General features: G+C 38.7%; 1 protein-coding gene across 1 annotated transcript in view; it reads left to right on the top strand.

Moving 5' to 3' along the window:
* TANC2 (tetratricopeptide repeat, ankyrin repeat and coiled-coil containing 2) overlaps positions 1-21,632 on the top strand; it is a 326,281-nt gene that overhangs the window by 157,895 nt on the left and 146,754 nt on the right. The window contains exon 5 of the mRNA XM_052658122.1: positions 20,270-20,418. Coding sequence (XP_052514082.1) covers positions 20,270-20,418 — 149 coding nt within the window. The remainder of the gene's footprint in view (positions 1-20,269; positions 20,419-21,632) is intronic.

Here is a 21,632-nt window from a genome sequence, read left to right on the forward strand (position 1 = left end):
TGGGAGTTTTCAGGCAAGAATACTGGAGCAGGCTGTCATTTCCTACTCGAGGGGATCTTCCCGACCAGGAACCAAACCCTAGTCTCCTGCATTGGCCGGTGAACCCATTTATCCTCAGAGGTCAGGAAAAAGAAAATAAATACATGAGTAAACTTAACACTATCCTTTGAGAAACTGGGTATATATACAAATGACCAGACCGTCTATAAAAATAGAATTCCCCAACTTTCAGCAAATAGCCTAGGAACACAGCCTATATCTACAAGTCAGACTTGTAGGAAGTAAGATTACTATCTCAAACAACCAGTCCAAGAAGCCAACAGTAACCCCTGGAACTATAACAGTAACAACTGGAACTAAATCACCAGGACTGGATTATTAACTGACAGTTTCCCTAGTATTTGCCCTCACTTCCAACTTAAGACTATTGAGAGAAAGCTAAATATGCACACTTAACCTGCAAAAAGTGAAGAGGAGCTAAAAAGCCTCTTGATGAAAGTGAAAGAGGAGAGCGAAAAAGTTGGCTTAAAGCTCAACATTCAGAAAACGAAGATCATGGCATCCGATCCCATCACTTCATGGGAAATAGATGGGGAAACAGTGGAAACAGTGTCAGACTTTATTTTTGGGGGCTCCAAAATCACTGCAGATGGTGACTGCGGCCATGAAATTAAAAGACGCTTACTCCTTGGAAGAAAAGTTATGACCAACCTAGATAGTATATTCAAAAGCAGAGACATTACTTTGCCAACTAAGGTCTGTCTAGTCAAGGCTATGGTTTTTCCTGTGGTCATGTATGGATGTGAGAGTTGGACTGTGAAGAAGGCTGAGTGCTGAAGAGTTGCTGCTTTTGAACTGTGGTGTTGGAGAAGACTCTTGAGAGTCCCTTGGACTGCAAGGAGATCCACCCAGTCCATTCTGAAGGAGATCAGCCCTGGGATTTCTTTGGAAGGAATGATGCTAAAGCTGAAATTCCAGTACTCTGGCCACCTCATGCGAAGAGTTGACTCATTGGAAAAGACTCTGATGCTGGGAGGGATTGGGGGCAGGAGGAGCAGAGGACGACCGAGGATGAGATGGCTGGATGGCATTACTGACTCGATGGATGTGATCCTGAGTGAACTCCGGGAGATGGTGATGGACAAGGAGGCCTGGCATGCTTCGATTCATGGGGTCGCAAAGAGTCGGACACGACTGAGTGACTGAACTGAACTGAATCTGTCATATAAGATGCCCACTTCTGGTTAACCCACCTTCAGCATCTCTGTGCCAAGTGCCTCCAATCAGCATACCTGAAGTCTGTCCTTTCATCCACCTATAAAGCTTTTCCACTCCACTGCCTCCCTTTGAGTCTCTGCCAGGTGCAAGTGATGGTAACTGATGCTACAGCAAGCTCTAGATACATAAATAAATAAACAAATAAACAAGCTTTGCTTGTTCTTATTTGGGTGGTTGTCATTTTATTTCCATGCCTTTTTTCCTACATAACATAATTATGGTATTCTGACCTAGAACATATTAATATAAGACTTTCATGCTTGGACATAAACAAAAACACACAAAAGAAATACTTTTTTGATAAGACTCAGATTAGGCATGTAACAAGCGAATGGATAGAATTAGATTCCTTACACATCTTGAGAATAACAACATAGCATTTGTGTTAGTTAAAATGGAATTTCACCTGGAACATCATAGCTGCTGTCATTCCACCGAGCAAGTAATCTTTTTTCCTGATCCAGGTCGCTTATGCCTTTGTCTCAGCCTCCCTCTCGACAGCCACTTGTGCCATTCTCTCATCTGCACTTTGTGACTTACGTGGCAGCTGCCATCCTGTCACTCCCAGTGGCAAAGGCAGATATTGACATGGCTCTGGAGTCTGTTAAGGCCTGGGTGATGTATCACTTTCCACATTAATTGATTTTGACTTAGTCATCTCATGGCCCTGAAGCTATGCTGTGTGAGGTAAGGCGCTTTTCTGGTATACCAGTGTTCCAGCTTCTGTCAGACTTCTACATTAGAATTAACTTACCCTTTCAGTTCTTTACAGTGCCCCTAGTTTTATAGCTCTTTTACTAGTGTCATTTTCTTACCATCTTATATTACCTCCACTCCTCTTACTTCTATCCCCAACTGAAGTAAGAACCAGGTTCCTGGAGTTAAGTTCAAAAAACATTGTAAGTGACATCTTCTCTTCCACCCCAAATTGTTTTCCCTAGGAACTCATAAAACAAAAACAAGTTTCTGTATTTATTTGGAGACATGCCTGAGGAGTTTAGGAAATAGTCACAGACTTTCCTGTTTAAGAATCCTAATCGCAAAACTACCTAATTCCTGAGTGTCTCATCATTGTTCTTCCCAAATTTGGTGTAAAGCAAGCCTCTGATGAGCTGCCTTGATATATTAGTGTTCTGTGTGGATGTGGAGATTCCCTCCCCAACTCTTAACTACCTTTATTTTGTTTGTTAATATTTGTTTATTTACTTAATTTTTTGGCCAAACCATGAAGCTTATGGGATCTTAGTTCCCTGTCTGTCTGTAGTCTGTAGGAAGCACTGGAAGATGACTGTGCTTAGTTGCTCAATCTTGTCCAACTCTTTGTGACCCCATGGACTGTAACCCAGCAGGCTCCTCTGTCCACGGGGATTCTCCAGACAAGAATACTGAAGTGGATTGCGGCGCCCTCCTTCAGGGGATCTTCCCAACCCAGGAATCGAACCCAGCTCTCCTGCATTGCAGGTGGATTCTTTACCATCTGAGCCACTAGGGAGCATAAAGGGATGCATAGTCAGCAGGATTTGAACCTGGGCAGGGAGAGCCCATAGGATTTCTAGTCCATCACCTTAACCACTCGGTCACAACTAGTTCCCTAATCAGGGATCAAACCCAGACCCTCAATAGTGAAAGCTTGGAGTCTCAACCACTGGACCGCCAGGGAATTCCCTAACTGCCTTTGTATTGCATCAGTCAATTCAGTCACTCAGTTGTGTCCGACTCTTTGCAACCCCATGGACTGTAGCACGCCAGGCTTCCCTGTTCCATCACCAACTCCTAGAGCTTACCCAGATTCGTGTCCATCAAGGTGATGCCACCCAACCATCTCATCTTCTTCCATCCCCTTCTCCTCCCTCCTTCAATCTTTCCCAGCATCAAGGTCTGTTCCAGTGAGTCAGTTCTTTGCATCAGGTGGCTAAAGTATCAGAGCTTCAGCTTCAGCATCAGTCCTTCCAATGAATATTCAGGACTGATTTCCTTTAGGATTGACTAGTTTGATCTCCTTGTAGTCCAAGGGACTCTCGAGTTTTCTCCAACACCATAGTTCAAAAACAACAATTCTTCGGCACTCAGCTTACTTTATGGTCCAACTCTCACATCCATACATGACTACTGGATATGTTTATATACTAGCAGAGTAATACACAAACACAAAACTAGTACTTGCAGCCTACTTTTCCAATAACATTTATATAAATGCACTTACAGAAATTTAAAAGAGGTGACAGTAAGGTCATTATATAAAAATCAGTGTTTCTATATTCTAGCAAAGAACAGTTAGAAAAGTAAATCTAAGCACAACTTCATTTACAGTAACATTAAAAATCATGAAATATATTGGGATAAATTTGATAAAATGTGTATGCTGAAAGTTGTAAATAAAGCACAAAGATCCAAATAAATGAAAAGCTATATCATATTTATGGATTAGAAGATTCACTATTGCTAAGATAGCTATTTTGATTTAAAGGAACCCCAATAAAAAGTGTTTTTAGAAATATATAAGGTTTAAATGATTGCAAATTTAGATATTTACATGATTTTAAAATTTTTATAGGAATCAAGTGACCCAGAGTGGCCACAGCAAGTTTTCAAAAGAACAACCAAGTTAAAGGATTTCCATTATTCTTCAGTAAAGGTGTCAGGGAAATGAACATCAACCCTTACCTCTTACCATGCACATAAGTTCACTTAAAGTACCATAGACCTAGAGGATATTTTTACCCCCTATAGTGTATGTATAGCTCATTCACTTTGCTGTACAGTAGAAACTAGCACAATGTTGTAAAGCAGCTATACTCCAATAAATTTTTAATAAATAAAATAACAAAAATAGTACCATAGACCTAAATGTAAGAGCTAGGAGCAAATCCATGCAATCTTAAAGTAGGCAAAAATTTCTAGGACAGAAGTGTGAGTTATAAAAAAAAAATTAAAAGTTGGGCTTTATCTAAATTTAAAACTTTTACTCTTTAAGACACTTTTGATAACAGGAAACAGCAAGCCATATAATGGGAGAAAATATTAGCATACATATGTCTGACAGATTTGTATCCAATATAAAGAATCCTTACAAATAATAAAAGAATCTTTAATTTTTTTAAAGTATAAAAAATTTGAAGAGATAATCACAAAAGGTGTAAGAAGGGCCAGTAAATACATGAAATGATGTACAACATCATCAGTCATCAGTTCAGTTCAGTTTAGTCGCTCAGTCATGTCCAACTCTTTGCGACCCCATGGACTGCAGCACCCCAGGCTTCGCTGTCCGTCATCAATTCCTGGAGTTTACTCAAACTCATGTCCATTGAGTCGGTGATGCCATCCAACCATCTCATCCTCTGTCGTCCCCTTGTCCTCCCACTTTCAATTTTTCCCAGTATCAGGGTCTTTTTCAGTGAGTCAGTTCTTCACCTCAGGTGGCCAAAGTATTGGAGTTTCAGCTTCAGCATCAATCCTTTCAGTCAGTGTTCAGAACTGATCTCCTTTAGAATGGACTGGTTGGATCTCCGTGCAGTCCAAGGGACTCTCAAGAGTCTTCTCTAGCACCACAGTTCAAAAGCATCGATTCTTCAGCTCTCAGCTTTCTTTATAGTCCAACTCTCACATCTGTACATGACCACTGGAAAAACCATAGCTTTGACTAGACAGACCTTTGTTGGCAAAGTAAGGTCTCTGCTATTTAATATGCTGTCTGGGTTGGTCATAGCTTTTCTTCCAAGGAGCATTAGTCATCAGAGAAATGCAAAGTGAAACCTTGAAATACCACTGTACACCCTTGGTATGGCTAAAATCAGTGTCTCACAATAGCAAGCATTGGTGAGGATATAGAGAAACTAGAACTCTTACATACTACTTGAGAGTATGAACTGAACAGTCACTTTGGAAACAAGCGATTTCTTAAGAAGTTAAACTTTTAAACTTTATAACCCAGCCATTATACACCTTTGTATTTGTCCTAGAGAAATTAAAATATACATCCACACAAAGGTGGGCTTAGTTGCCAGCTGCTTGTGGAATCTTCTTAGACCAAGGATTGGACCCATTGTCGGACCCATGTCTCCTGCATTGACAGATGGATTCTTTTTTTTGCCATCATCAATGCTTTTTTTTTTCTGGGTTTTTTATTGGGGTTTTTTTGGGGTTTTTAGTCTATTGTTTTACTTATTTCAGTTGGAAGATAATTACTTTACAATATTGTGGCGGTTTTGCCATACATTGACATGAATCAGCCACGGGTATACATGTGTCCCCCCCATCCTGTACCCCCCTCTACCTCCCTCCCCACCTCGCTCCCCACCTTATCCCCCTGGGTTGTCTCAGAGCACTGGCTTTGGGTGCTCTGCTTTATGCGTCAAACTTGCACTGGTCATCTGTTTTACATATGGTAATATGCTTGTTTCATGCTATTCTCTCAAATCCTCCCACCCTCGCCTTCTCCTACAGAGTCCAAAAGTCTGTTCTTTACATCTGTGTCTCTTTTGCTGCCCTGCATGTAGGATTATCATTACCGTCTTTCTCAATTCCATATATATGTTGTTATAGAGCATTTGTGTTTCTCTTTCTGTGTAATAGGCTCCAGTTTCATCCACCTCATTAGAACAGACTCAAATGTGTTCCTTTTTTTTTAGCTGAGTAATATTCCATTGTATATATGTACCACAACTTCCTTATCCTTTCATCTGCAGATGGACATCTAGGTTGCTTCCATGTCCTAGCTATTGTAAATAGTGTCACAGTGAACATTGGGATGCATGTGTCTCTTTCAGTTCTGGTTTTCTTAGTGTGTATGCCCACCAGTGGCTCTGCTGGTTCATATGGCATTTCTATTCCCAGGTTTCTAAGGAGTCTCCACACTGTTCTTCATAGTGGCTGTACCAGTTTGCATTCCCACCAGCAGTGTAAGAGAGTTCCCATTTCTCCATACCCTCTCCAGAATTTATTGTTTGTAGACTTTTTGATGATGTCCATTCTGACCAGCGTGAGATTCTATGTCATTATGGTTTAGATTTGCGTTTCTCTGATAATGAGTATTGTTGAGCATCTTTTCATGTGTTTATTAGCAATCTGTATGTCTTATTTGGAGAAATATGTGTTTAGTTCTTTTGCCCAATTTTGATTGGGTTGTTCATTTTTCTGGTATTCAGCTGCATGAGCTGCTTGTATATTTTGGAGATTAATTCTTCATCAGTTGTTTTGTTTGCTATTATTTTCTCCCATTCTGAAGGCTGTCCTTTCACCTGGCTTCTAGTTTCCTTTGTTGTGCAAAAGCTTTTAAGTTTAATTAAGTCCCATTTATTTATTTTTGTTTTATTTCCATTACTGTGGGAGGTGGTCGTTGAGGATTTTGCTGTGATTTATGTCGGAGTGTTCTGCCTCTGTTTTCCTCTTAAGAGTTTTATAGTTTCTGGTCTTATATTTAAGTCTTTAAATCCATTTTGAGTTTATTTTTGTGTATGGTGTTAGAAAGCATTCAAGTTTCATTCTTTTATATGTGGTTAACCATTTTTCCCAGCACTACTTGTTGAAGAGACTGTATTTTCTCCTTGTATATTTTTGCCTCCTTTGTCAAATATAAGGTGTCCATAGGTGCATGGATTTACCTCTGGACTTTCTATTTTGTTCCATTGATCTATATTTCTGTTTTTGTGCCAGTACCATTCTGTCTTGATAGCTGTAGCTTTGTAGTATAGTCTGAAGTCAGGAAGGTTGATTCCTCCAATTCCATTCCTCTTTCTCAAGATTGCTTTGGCTATTTGAGGTTTTTTGTGTTTCTATACAAATTGTGAAATGATGTGTTCTAGTTCTGTGAAAAATGTGATTGGTAGTTTGATAAGGTTTGTATTGAATCTGTAGATTGCTTTGGGTAGTATACTGATTTTCACTATATTGATTCTTCCAGTCTGTGAACATGGTATACTTCTCTATCTATTTGTGTCATCTTTTATTTCTTTCACCAGTGTTTTATAGTTTTCTATATACAGGTCTTTTGTTTCTTTAGGTAAATTTATTCCTAAGTATTTTACTCTTTTTGTTGCAGTGGTGAATGGGATTGTTTCCTTGATTTCTCTTTCTGATTTTTCATTGTTGTTGTATACAAATGCAAGGGATTTCTGTGTATTAACTTTATATCCTACAGCTTTACTGTATTCATTGATAGTAATTTTCTAGTGGCATCTTGAGGGTTTTCTATGGAATCATGTCATCAGCAGATGGATTCTTGACTACTGAACTACCAGGGAAACCCAGGTGTTGCTTTTATTGTTGATCACTGGTAGGCAGTGACTTTAAAAATTAGGAGGTCAGTTTGGGGAGGATGTGGAAGAGCTCCATGTCAGCTCTAGAGCTTACTGTGACAGATAGCAGCCACTATTTATCAGTCACCAGTTTCCAGTATTCATCAGAATATAGTAACTCACTTCCAGTTTCATCAGAAAAGAAAAAATTAAGGTTACCGTTTAAGAGCTAGGAAATGAAAACATGACCAGGTTTACTTTGGCAGTTGGGCTAAGCTAATCATAGGTTTTGTAACTCTGTTAGAGAGAAAGCATGGGTTTCTTTATTTGATTAAATGTGGTACAAATTTCTGAGTCTTGAAATAGATGAGAACAAGCAGTTTATAATTAACAGATCATAAAGGAAAATGTAAACAGCCCGATGAGAAAATGCTAAGAGAATGCTGAGAATTAAAAGTCTGTGGAACTATTCTGTGTGTAGCCTGCCATGTTAGGAATACAGATTAGCAATTTGGATACATTAGCTATTAGACATTCAGTTTTTGGCACAGTTTAAGTCATCGTTTAATCCCTCTGCAGTTTGAGAACTTTAAGTAGAAGGGACTTTTTGCAGATGTTGCGAAGTTTAAACCACCTCTGAAAAGAAAATTCACGTCATCCAGAAAAATAAACACCAAAATATTATATTTGCCACTTGCTTTTTTGCAGCATCCTGGTTTTTGCCTGCATTATATTTCTCAGCATTTAAATTACTATGATTAAATCAAATTACTTTCTTCTTTTCCACACGAGACTATAAGCTCCTTAAGGATAGGGACTGTGTCCATTGTCCATAAATGTATATCTAGTACCTCACACAGTGCTGGACACACAGAAGGTACTTAGTAAATATTTATTGAATTAATTCTTGCTTTCCTATATTGTCTGTGGAAGTTATTCTGCTGGATATCATTAATAAGATAACCATTTAAACAATTTGTACTTAATACTCACATATTTCCTAGCCACATAATGAGTCCAACAGCCAGGCAGCCTGTACTTCAAAACTGACTGTCACTATATAGCTCAGCTGGTAAAGAATCCATCTGCAATGCAGGAGACTCCAGTTCGATTTCTGAGTTGGGAAGATCTGCTGGAAAAGGGTTAGTCTACCCACTCCAGTATTCTTGGGCTTCCCTTATGGCTCAGATGGTTAAGAATCCGCCTCCAATGCAGGAGACCTGGGTTCCATCCCTGAGTTGGGAGGATCCCCTGGAGAAGGGAAAGGCTACCTACTCCAGTATTCTGGCCTGGAGAATTCCATGGGCAAAGGAACCTGCCTGGCTGCAGTCCATGGGGTCGCAAAGAGTCAGACACCACTAAGCAACTTTCACTTTTTCACTTTCATGCCTAACTCTTGAAAAGGGAATGGCTACCCCCTCCAGTATTCTACTATTCTCGCATGGAGAATTCCATGGACAAGAAGTGCCTGTGGGCTACAAGTCCGTGGAGTCATAAAGAGTTGGACATGACTGAGCGACTAACACACACTCTTAACTCTGTAACCAGGGTCAAGCAAAAACTTAGTCTTTGTGTGCCTCACTTTTATTATCTGTAAGATAAGGAATGTTGTGAAGATTAAATGATTTAATATATGTAAGTGAAAGTGAAAGGCACTCAGTCGTGTCCGACTCTTTGTGACCCCGTGGACTGTAGCCCTCCAGGCTCCTCTGTCCATGGGATTCTCCAGGCAAGAATACTGGAGTGGGTTGCCATTTCCTCCTCCAGGGGATCTTCCCGACCCAAGGATCGAACCCAGGTCTCCCGCATTGCAGGCAAACGCTTTAACCTCTGAGCCACCAGGGAAGCAAGCACTTGGAAAAGTATCAGAGAGTAATATCTCAATAAGTTACTGTTATTACTACTGGTACAGAAATACAACATTCTTTTAAAAGAATGCTAAATATGCTGTATTTTCAGTTTTGATCTTGGAGTTCTGTCTTTGTGTTGAACTGGTAAGTCATACAGAACTTGAATCTGAAAATTGTTCCCTCTTCTCTTTTTCCCTCACTCTGTTGTTAAGAAATCAAATAAGTCTTTCAAGTATGACCTCCTGAAAAAACCTCTCCTCTTTTTCCTCCTCCATCCTTCAAGAACAAGTGTAATTGTTTATCTCTCAACTCCCTATTCCTTTAATTTACAGAGTAGTTCTTGTATATATTGGCTTCTTTCTATCCTTATGTCATTTTTCCACTTTAAGTTGTTAACTGGTATAAGAGAGGGGGAGAAGGAAATGGCAGCCCACTCAAGTATTCTTTCCTGGGAAATCCCATGGACAGAGGAGCCTGGCAGGCTACAGTCCATGGGGTCACAAAAGAGTTGGACACGACTTAACGACTAAAACAAAAACAACGTAAGAGAGGAATGGTGAGGTAATTTTTTACACAAATTTTAACTATATATAGCATTATTTAGTTTTTCAATAGTTTTAGATTTCTTTCTTGAAGGAAAAAAAAGTATTGTGATTATTGTTTCATTCTCAAACTCAGTGTCCTATGACCTGAGTACATTTTCTATCATATTTAAAAGTTAAAATATAACATAAATACAGAAAGATATCAGAGAGACAACTCATTGGAAAAGACTCTGATGCTGGGAAAGATTGAGGACAGGAGAAGGGGATGACAGAGGACAAGATGGTTGGATGACTTCATCGACTCAGTGAACATGAGTTTGAGCAAACTCCGGGAGGTATTAAATGACAGGGAAGCTTGGTGTGCTGCAGTCCATGGGGTTGCAACAAAGAGGACACGACTGAATGACTGAACAACAGTTCAAATAATAATTAGGCATCTCTGTGAAATTATATGACATGAACACCTGTATAACCACAGACACAGAACGTTCCCAGCACCTCAGAAGCTTTTCTCATGCTTCCTCTGCATCGTATTCCACTCCATGTAAGTGTGACCTTTAATCTGACTGCATTATCATTTATTTCCTTTAGCAGTTTCCAAACTTTACATAAATGAAAACATTTAACCTGTACTCTTTTGAGCCTTTCTTTTGTTTAATTGTATCTTTGTGAGATTCTCTTTTATTGCTGTCGTGTTTCATTGTATGTCTGCTATTGATGGACATTTTCAACTTTGGCTGTTATGAACAATTTTATGAATGTTTGCCACATCTATTTCAGAGCCCCTGTGTTTACTTTTCATTTTGGTATATACCTAGTAGTGGACTTGCTGGGTCATGGGGTTTCAATATGTTCCATCTAATTTTTTTTCCAAATTTTATGCTACCAGTTTACATTCATGCCAGAAAAACAGGTTAACTGTCCTTTTGCCCCCTATTCACTTCAGTCAGTCAGTCGTGTCCAACTCTTTGCAACCTCATGGACAGCAGCATGCCAGGCTTCCCTGTCCATCACCAACTCCCGGAGCTTGCTCAAACTCCTGTCCATCGACTCGGTGATACCATCCAACCATCTCGTCCTCTGTTGTCCCCTTCTCTGGCGTTCAGTCTTTCCCAGCATCAGGGTCTTATCAAATGAGTCAGTTCTTCCCATCAGGTGGCCAGAGTATTGGAGCTTCAGCTTCAGTCCTTCCAGTGAATATTCATGATTGACTTCCTTTAGGATTGATTGGTTTGATCTCCTTGCAGTCCAAGGGACTCTCAAGAGTCTTCTCCAACATCACAGTTCATAAGCATCAATTCTGCAGCACTCAGCTTGCTGTATAACCCAACTCTCACATCCATACATGATTACTGGAAAAACCATAGCTTTAACTAGATGGACCTTTGTTAACAAAGTAATGTCTCTGCTTTTCATATGCTGTCTAGGTTGGTCATAGCTTTTCTTCCAAGGAGCAAACGTCTTTTAATTTCATGGCTGCAACCACCATCTGCAGTGATTTTGGAGCCCAACAAAATAAAGTCTCTCACTGTTTCCATTGTTTCCCCATCTATTTGCCATGAAGTGATGGGACCGGATACCATGATCTTAGTTTTCTGAATGTTGAGTTTTAAGCCAACTGTTTCACTCTCCTCTTTCACTTTCATCAAGAGGCTCTTTAGTTCTTCTTCTCTTTCCACCATAAGGGTGGTGTCATCTGCGTATCTGAGGTTATTGACATTTCTCTTGGCAGACTTGATTCCAGCTTGTGCTTCATCCAGCCCGGCATTTCACATGATGTACTCTGCATATAAGTAAGCGGGGTGACAATATACATCCTTGACGTGCTCCTTTCCCAAATTGGAACCAGTCCATTGCTCCATGTCCGGCTCTAACTGTTGCTTCTTGACCTGCATACAGATTTCTCAGGAGGCAGGTCAGGTGGTCTGGTATTCCCATCTCTTGAAGAATTTTCCACAGTTTATTGTGATCCATACAGTCAGAGACTTTGGTGTAGTCAATAAAGCAGAAGTAGATGTTTTTCTGGAACTCTCTTGCTTTTTTGATGATCCAGTGGATGTTGGCAATTTGATCTCTGGTTCCTCTGCCTTTTTTAAATCCAGCTTGAACGTCTGGAAGTTCTCAGTTCATGTGCTGTTGAAGCCTGGCTTGGAAAATATTGAGCATTACTTTGCTAATGTGAGATGAGTGCAATTGTGCAGTAGTTTGAACATTCTTTGGCATTGCCTTTCTTTGGGATTGGAATGAAAACTGACCTTTTTCAGGCATATGGCCACTGCTGGGTTTTCCAAATTTGCTGACATATTAAGTGCAGCACTTTCACAGCATCATCTTTTAGGATTTGAAATAGCTCAAGTGGAATTCTATCACCTCCACTAGCTTTATTTGTAGTGATGCTTCCTAAAGCCTACTTCACATTCCAGGATGTCTGGCTCTATGTGAGTGATCACATCATCATGGTTATCTGGGTCATGAAGATCATTTTTATGTAGTTCTTCTGTGGATTCTTGCCAGCTCTTCTTAATATCTTCTGCTTCTGTTAGGTCCATACCATTTCTTTCCTTTATTGTGCCCATTTTTGCATGAAATGTTCCCTTGATATCTCTGATTTTCTTGAGGAGATCACTAGTCTTTCCCATTATATTGTTTTCCTCTGTTTCTTTGCATTGATCACTGAGGAAGGCTTTCTTATCTCTCCTTGCTATTCTTTGCAACTCTGCATTCAGATAGATATATCTTTCCTTTTCTCTTATATCTAATACTGTGGGCAAGAATCTCTTAGAAGAAATGGAGTAGCCCTCATAGTCAACACAGGAGTCTGAAATGCAGTACTTGAGTCCAATCTCAAAAACAACAGAATGATCTCTGTTCATTTCCAAGGCAAACCATTCAGTATCACAGTAATCCAAGTGTATGCCCCAACCACTAATGCTGAAGAAGCTGAACTGTTCTATGAAGACCTGCAAGACCTTCTAGAACTAACACCAAAAAGAGAAGTCCTTTTCATCATGGGGGACTGGAATGCAAAAGTAGGAAGTCAAGAGATACCTCGAGTAACAGGCAAGATTGAGTTAAAGATGTTTTTCCCACTTTGTGACTTGCCTTTTTATTGTTTCAGTGGAATCTTTGGTGAACAGAAGTTTTTCTTATTAATAAACTTACCTGTCTTTTTCTTTTGTGAGTTAGTGCCTTTTGTGTCTTATTTGAGAAGTATTTGCCTAGTCCTAGTTCATGAAGATATTCTCTTAGGCTACCTTCCAGAAAGTGTATTCTCTTTTGTATTTGGGTCTGTACTCCACCTGGAATTGATTTTTGTGTATGGGATGAGGTAGGACAGGTTTCATGTTTATTCTGACATAGAGATCCATCACCAGTTATTCAAAATGCCATTCTCTCAGGGTCACCGTGTAATATATGAGGCCCTGTGTTAATATTTTTGGTGGGATTTTTGTCTATGTATGCAATTTAGTTAAAACACATATTATAAAATTAAGGGGTCTACTTGAAGCACATTGTTTTATCAATGAAGATTTGGAGTAAGGGATAGAGATGTATACTTATGTATTTGTTTATTGTTTCATCATTGTACGTAAAGATTCTTCATAGTAGCTGGGCACCATCTCTTTATGTTAATGTCCAGAAGATATTGCTTTATAGTTTTTATTGTCAAATGTGCCATTGTTGTCAAATTTCATATTACCCACTGCAAGTAAAATGTAGCATACTCATAAAAATAAAAAAAAGAGAGAAAATGCCCTTCTCTTACTAAACAATTGCAGTGGCATTTGTGTCCTAAATAAGGTGACTCCACTTATATAGATATATTTCTGGATTTTTTATCCTGTTCTCCTTGTCTTTTGGTCTATGCTTATACCATTCATACTCTCTCATAATTATTTTAGCATTAGATTAAATCTTGATGTTAACTAATAGCAGTCATTCTTCTTCACATTTTCTTTACTATCCCCAGACCTTTCCATATCCATGTAAATGTTAGAATATTTAGTTTTAAGGTGCTGTCTTCCTCATTCAATCAAAGCCTATTGTATAAACACACTGCTTCCAAATAGCCAAGATAAATTTCAGTAGCTTTAGTCAACAAAATGTATAAATGATATATGGTTTATTTTGTGTATAATAGTGTCTTGTGATTATTTTTCAACAAACTACCAGCCATCTTGTTTTGTGTATCATATTCCAAGTTCATTGTTACTGAAGAAGTCACACTAGGATCCCACTCGACGAAAGTGCTATCTCTGTTTAGACTCATACCTTCATTGGGCATAAACATGTCTAAACCAGACGTTAGGAAGAGGACACATTCTGCACGTTGCCTGAATGGTCATGGATGAGACAGAAAGACAGATAAGATATTTGATATGACAATTTCAGAGGAATTTTGAGAATCTTGAACAAATACGCTCGGCACAGGGGAGGTAGAAAATGATACCTAGCAACATTATGAGAGGCTGGAATCAAGGATGACAGTAGAGTTTAGGGATTAAGAGCCTGAGGCCTAGATCCAGATTTCCTAGTTCAGTTACTTAATAGTTTTCAAATTTTGGCAAGTTATTCAACTCTCGGTGATTCACTTTCCTTATCCATAAAATGGGGATAAGACTGCCTACCTCATAGGGTTGTTATGACCATTAAATGAGTTAATGTATATAAAATGCTTAGAAACAGTATCTGGCATATAAACTAATCCCCGTATGTGCTGGATGTTGTTATAATTTTAAAAAGATAATCTGAAAAACTGAGATATATTTTTAGTTTCATTTACTTGTTCTGTGTCATGATTAATCCCCCACCCTTGACATATACAATAGAACACCAATAAAGTCCTGTCCATGCACCACTGGCTTCCCAGGTCACTTAGGAGTAAAGAATCCTCCTGCCATTGCACGAGACCCGTGTTCACTCGCTGGATCAGGATGATCCCTGGAGAAGGAAATGGCAACCCTCTCCATAGACAGAGGAACCCGGTGGGCTGGAGGCCATGGGGTCGCCAAGAGTTTACCGTGACTGAGCAGTGGAGCATGCATGCGCACGCCGTGCCCCGTAAGACTAAGGCTCACTGAAGACTGAAAAGACCATGGCAGAATGCAGTAGTGCAGAAAACAGACCCTACACTCAGGAAGGAAATGGTCCAAGGGGTGAAAATGCATAGTAGTTGGAAATTGAAGCAATTTTACCAATAAGAATCCTCAGAGGTAACAGGTTGGGCACTTGTTTTCCTGCTATGTTGAGTTCATTCAATTTGATAGATTTTTAAAGGATAAGGGTTTGCAGAGTCAGACACGACCTGGCAGCTGAACAACAACAAAGGATAAGGTGATTCGAGCTGTTTCAGGGTTTTTCAACCTTAATACTATTTAATGACTTTCAGGGCTCAATAATTCTTTGTTGTGGGGAGACGTCTTGTGTATTGTAGGATGGTTAACAGCATCCTTGGTCTCTACCTACCAGGTGCCAGGAGCAACACCCCACCCCACAGTGTGACAGCCAGAAATACCTCTGGTCATTGCCACATGTTCCCTGGGGGCAGAATTGTCACCAGTTGAGAATCACTAAGGCGGCTCAGACGGTAAAGCGTCTGTCTACAATGTGGGAGACCTGGGTTCTATCCCTGGGTTGGGAAGATCCCCTGGAGAAGGAAATGGCAATCCATTCCAGGACTATTGCCTGGAAAATCCCATGGACAGAGGAGCCTGGTAGGCTATAGTCCATGGGGTTGCAAGGAGTCGGACACGACTGAGCGGCTTCACTTTCACGTTATTTAAAAGAAACTTCCTGCATAATTTTTTCTCAAAGTTCCATACATTCACAGTGATGGAGAATAGAATGATGCACTGCTATGTACTAACTTCCTAGCTTCAATCATTTTGACAACTTGTTTTATCAATATCTTCCCCGTTTTTTCTGTAGTAATTTCAGCAAAATCTGGTCACTATATCATTTCTCCAATCAATCCTTTGATGTAAAGGATATGAACTTGGAGACTTCTTCAAAATAATAAATATTAGTATCCTTTAAAAGAAATATTTAGGAAAACAAGACACTTGAGTGACATAGTAAAAATAACTGTAACATGAGTAAAAGCCTAGAAGAAAAAGGAAGAATTTGGTTTATTTTTTGGCTGGCCTCTTTCTTAAGTGAGTAACATTTGGACTTTTGTGAATAATGCATGAAATGATAATGTAATTATAGTCTCTGCCTGCCATTTGTATGTAGTGTAGTAGTATGTTGTGAAATCTAAAGAGGTCAGGGACTTTTGCATTTTATTATATCTTCAAAATAACTTTTAGCATTTTACCCAGAATCTGTTTACTTTTGATTTCATGTACTATAAGTATTCTTGTTATTGTAGTAGGCTTTGATAAATTTTAATAATATTAAATAGATGACTTAGTAGTTTAGAAATTCCACACACTATAGTAACAGAATGAAAAATTCTTTCTAGCAAGGGTTTAAAGGTGGAAATTTGCTTGAATGAAGAGAGGGGATTTGTTTGTTTTTATTGAAGTATATTTCACTTACAATATTGTGTTAGTTTCAGGTTTACTACATAGTGATTATTTTTGCAGATTATATTCCATTAAAGATTATTATAAGAAAATGGGTGTAATTCCCTGTGCTGAACAGTATATCCTGTTGTTTATCTGTTTTACATGTAGTTTGTATCTGCTAATCCAATACCCCTGATTTATCCCTCCTTCCTTCTCTCGCCCCTTTGATAACCACAGGTTTGTTTTCTCTCTCTGTAAGTCTGTTACTGTTTTTTATATACATTCATTTGTGTTATTTTTTAGATTTAGGGTAATTGTTTCAAAGATGTATTTGCATATATAACAACTTTTTCCTGAGATTTTGTTAGAGTACCTTTGTTGGGCAGAGGCAGAAAGAGAAGGAACTGTCTATAATGTTGGATGTTTTGGAGGTGATAAAGCCCCAGGGATGTCTTTCTGTTCTGTGGCAGAGAAATCCATTTTTGTTGTTTCTTCTAGAGGAAGTGGAGAAGGGAATATAGATCCTATTTTTCTACTCTGACATAAATCCAATAAGAATTCTATATAGATTTTCCACACTTTGAGTTCAGTAATGCTATACAAAAATGTGGGGCTTCCCAGGTGGCTCAGTGGTAAAAGAACTGCCTGCCAATTTAGGAGACACAGGGGACATAGGTTCGATCCTGGGGTCGGATGAAATGGCAACCCACTCTAGTATTTTTGCATGGAAGATCCCATGCATGGAGTAGCTTGGCGGGCTACAGTCCCCATGGACTTTTGGGGCTAGATAATCTCATTTTCTTGCCATTTGGAGTGATTTAATGTGTAACACAGACTATCGAAAGAAATTAAGCTTTTGTGCTTTAGTATCAAACCATATGACACTATAGTTAACGCTTGCTATGGTGAAAGGATAACAACAACAACAACAACAAAAAACGATTTTGGTAATACCATATATGGGATATGTGCTACTGTGAATTGTTATAAATATACTTGAGCGTAAAACAAAATCTGAAAAAATGTTGACAATGAGTCAAGTTAATGTAAACAGATAAATTCAGTTTAGGTTAAATTAGTTCTGCATCACATTTGAAATAGATCATCTTGTCCCCTGGCTCTTCTTTATATCTGTAAATTTCTATAAATTCTTTATTTGGAAATAAATTTATTTTGATGATGAGACTAAGGAAGATCCTCATATTGACTTTGTTCAGCAGCCCTCAGTGAAAAGGTCTGAAAAAGAGCAATATCTGTAGTTGGTAACCCCTGAAAACTAGCCTAAATACAGAAGCTTAAAAACTAATTGTATCAAAAGAAGGTAGCAGACTGGAAACAGAAGATTACAGGGAAAGCCAGAGATCAAAAAATTTAGGGGTCTAAATTTCAGGGTAAAAAAGTGAACCTGAGTGGGTTTCTTTTTGGAGTGATGAAAATGTTCAGGAATTAGAGTGGTGATAAACTTATGAATATACTAAAGCCACTGAGCTGTATACTCTAAGGGGGAAGAGCTTATGGTATATGAATTATACATCAGTTTTGAAAAAATGACCTGACTGGGAAAGTGATAATTCAGGGTAGGAACCCAACCAGAGTGAGTAGAGCACCTGTATGCAGGGTAGCAGTGAGCAGCAGTGAGGTTTGTTACATGCACGGAGAATAGATTAAATAAGTAAGGAAAATGAAGATCAGGTTTTTCACTGTTGCAGAAAAGTTACAACCTTGGAAAGGAAGAAATTCAGATTTAACCCTGCGGTATTGAATTAGGTCTCATCTGTGAACTTTTTGGGGGGTGTTTATATGTGGATTTACAGATTAAAATGAATATAGAGCTGTGTGTATGCATATATGTATGAACATAACTGTCTAACTTTGCCCATGTGGTGGACCTGCAGGGCAGTGACATCCTCATCTGATGAGCATATCTGATATTCTAAATATGTTTACCCTCTTAAAAGAAATTGGGCTTTCTTGGAAAAAAGGACTGATTCAAGGGCTAGGGCAGAGAAGATAACCTGCAACATCTTGTGACAGAAAGCAAAGAGGTACTCAGGAAATGACAGGGATATGTTAGAAGGCTACAGGAGCCAAATTGAAAAGGCTTGCCTGGCCAACTCTGGGGTGATTTGCACAACAAAATAAATTATAACAGTACCAGATTATAACTCATTGAGTAAAATAGGAGTCTTTGAGTTCAGATAGGTAGGTACATAGATAGACACGTAGATAAAGGAAGAGAAACTAAACTGTAAAAGAGTGATGAATTTAGAAGAATTACTATTTGGCAAGCATGATAGTAATTAATTTAACTGGGAAACATTAATGGATGCTGAAAATAGTGGGCAAAAGTTTATTGAGGAGAGATTCAAACTGCTGTTGTATACCAGTGTTCATACGATTATTATTCATATCTAGTAGGTGGAAACAGCTCAAGTGTCCGGTGTGATGGACAGATGACTAAATAAACTAAATGGGTACATAAAATAGAATATAATTTAGCCATTACAAGGAGTGAAATTCTGATACATGCTATAACATGAATGAACCTTGAAAATGTGCAAAGTGAGATAAACTAGACATAAAAGGACGAATATTGTATGATTCCACTTATATGAGGCGCCTAGAATAGACAAATTCCTAGAAACAGGAAGTAAAATAAAGGTTACTAGGCTTGGGAAGTTTTGTTTAGTGGATGCAATTTCTCTGGGGGGTGATTAAACAGTTCTGAAAATGGAGATGGTTGCACGATGTTGTGAGTGCACTTATTGCCACTGAATTATATGCTTAAAAATGGTTAAAATGACAAATATTGTTACATGTATTTTTATCAAAAATTTTTTTAATTTCAAAATTTGGTGAGGAATGGAATATGTATATATTCTCAAAGTATCCCCCCACAAAACATTTATTAATTACAAAGAGAAATTGTATAATTTTAAAGTGGAAAAACCTGGCAGACACTACCATAACCAAGTGATCCAAATTAACACAGCATTAATTTTGTGAAAGTGCTGCCAAAAATGCTTACCCTGAATTAAATCATGAGATACCGTGAGAAAAGTTGAAATTGAGGGACATGGTACAAAATATCTGACTTACAATCTTCAAAAGTGTCAAGGTTGTGAAAGTTAAGAAAAGACTGAGGAACTGTTCGAGATTCAGAGAGTCAAAGAAAACTGAGAACTAAATGCATTGCTTAATCCTGAATTGGATCTTTTTGCTAGAAATGACGTTACTGGATAAATATCAAAACTTAAATGGGGTCTGTGGATGAGATCACAGTGTAAAATGTTAGGTTCCTGATTTCTCTGTTGGTATTGTGGTTATGTAAGAAAATGTCTTGTTCATAGAAAATGCATACTATCTGGGCCTGATGGGGTAGCATGTCTATATTTTAAAGTGATTAAGGGGAAAAAAAATTGTTCTTTGTACTATTCTTGAAACTTTTTTGAAAGTTTGAACTGCTTTTAAAATAAAAAAGAATATTTACACAAACTAAGGAAAAAAAGATAAAAGAACCTGAATGAAGGCAGTGATTGTGGCCAGGAGCTAGATCCCAAGACTAGGACTTGTATTGGAAAGCCAACTGCCACAGAAATGGGAAACTTCTTTTGAGTGAGTTACAAAAACATTCTCTCAAACTCAAGGGTTTCAAGTAAATATATTGAGAATTCTGAGTAGACTGTCAATTGTAATATGTAACAGTGGAAAAATAAGCTTCTGGTCAGGGACCTCGTAATTTTGGATTTAGAATGTGAAAACAAAGGAAATGACCAAACAGAATGTAAACATAGTTGTAAAACTGGCCATTTTATTTTGAAAGATTCAGGTGTTTCAATGTCTTCCTGTTGCAGGTGATGCTGAACAGGATCTTGGTCCCCCTCCGTCTGTAGATGAGGCAGCAAACACACTCATGACTCGTCTGGGTTTCCTCCTTGGGGAGAAAGTCACGGAAGTTCAGCCAGGTGACCAATACAGCATGGAAGTACAGGATGAAAATCAGGTAAACTGCTTCCCGTCAACCTATTGAAACGTGGGATGAATCGGCCTATTATAACCAGGAAAGAAAAAATGTTGCAGGGCATGGGTGTGGGTCTTGTCAAAACAATGATCCCAAGTGTCAAGTGCCTTTTCAGGCCTGGAATATAACTTCATTTTCCATAATCACTGTATTTCTTCAGTTTATGGAACACCTTTTAGTTTCGTTCTTATGTTTAAAAAGCCGTTTCAAGGTTTTGATTCCTTTATTGAATGAATGAGGAAATAACTAAATAAACCAACAAACAAGACGTGTGTGTGTGTGTGTGTGTGTATAAAAGCACCATACCCCTAAATTGCAGAATGCACATTGTTTTCAGGTACACATGGATTATTTAGCAAATTTACAATATTCTGATTCATAGACCAGATCTTGACAGATGTAGGCCTTCCCCAATAGCTCAGTTGATAAAGAATCCACCCTCAATGCAGGAGACTCCAGTTCAATTTCTGGGTCAGGAAGATGCGCTGGAGAAGGGATAGGATACCCACTGCAGTATTTTGGGGCTTCCCTTGTGGTTCAGCTGGTAAAGAATCCTCCTGCTATGTGGGAAACCTGGGTTTGATCCCTGGGTTGGAAAGATCCCCTGGAGAAGGGAAAGGCTACCCAAACCAGTATTCTGGCCTGGAGAATACCATGGACTGTATAGTCCATGGGGTCTCAAAGAGTCGAACACAACTGACCAACTTTTTCTTTCACTACTTTAGTAGAATTAAATGATTATAAAATAACTTAGAAAATGATAGCTAAAAGATAACATATAGAAAATCAAAATCCCCAAGTATTTGGATATTACTATACTCCTGAGTAGCCTTTAGGTTGGAGAATCACAAGATATTAGAAAATAGTTTAAACTGAAATAATAGAAACAAAATAAAACTTGTAGTATGTAAAGATACACGTTTAAAAACTTTAGGAAACATACATTCAGTTCAGTCGCTCAGTCGTGTCCGACTCTTTGCGACCCCATGAATCGCAGCATGCCAGGCCTCCTGTCCATCACCATCTCCCGGAATTCACTCAGACTCACGTCCATCAAGTCAGTAATGCCATCCAGCCATCTCATCCTCTGTCGGCCCCTTCTCCCCCTGCCCCCAATCCCTCCCAGCATCAGAGTCTTTTCCAGTGAGTCAACTCTTCGTATGAGGTAGCCAGAGTACTGGAGTTTCAGCTTTAGC

The sequence above is a fragment of the Budorcas taxicolor genome, chromosome 19, assembly GCF_023091745.1.
Source record: "Budorcas taxicolor isolate Tak-1 chromosome 19, Takin1.1, whole genome shotgun sequence".
In the NCBI taxonomy this organism is placed as follows: Eukaryota; Metazoa; Chordata; class Mammalia; order Artiodactyla; family Bovidae; genus Budorcas; species Budorcas taxicolor.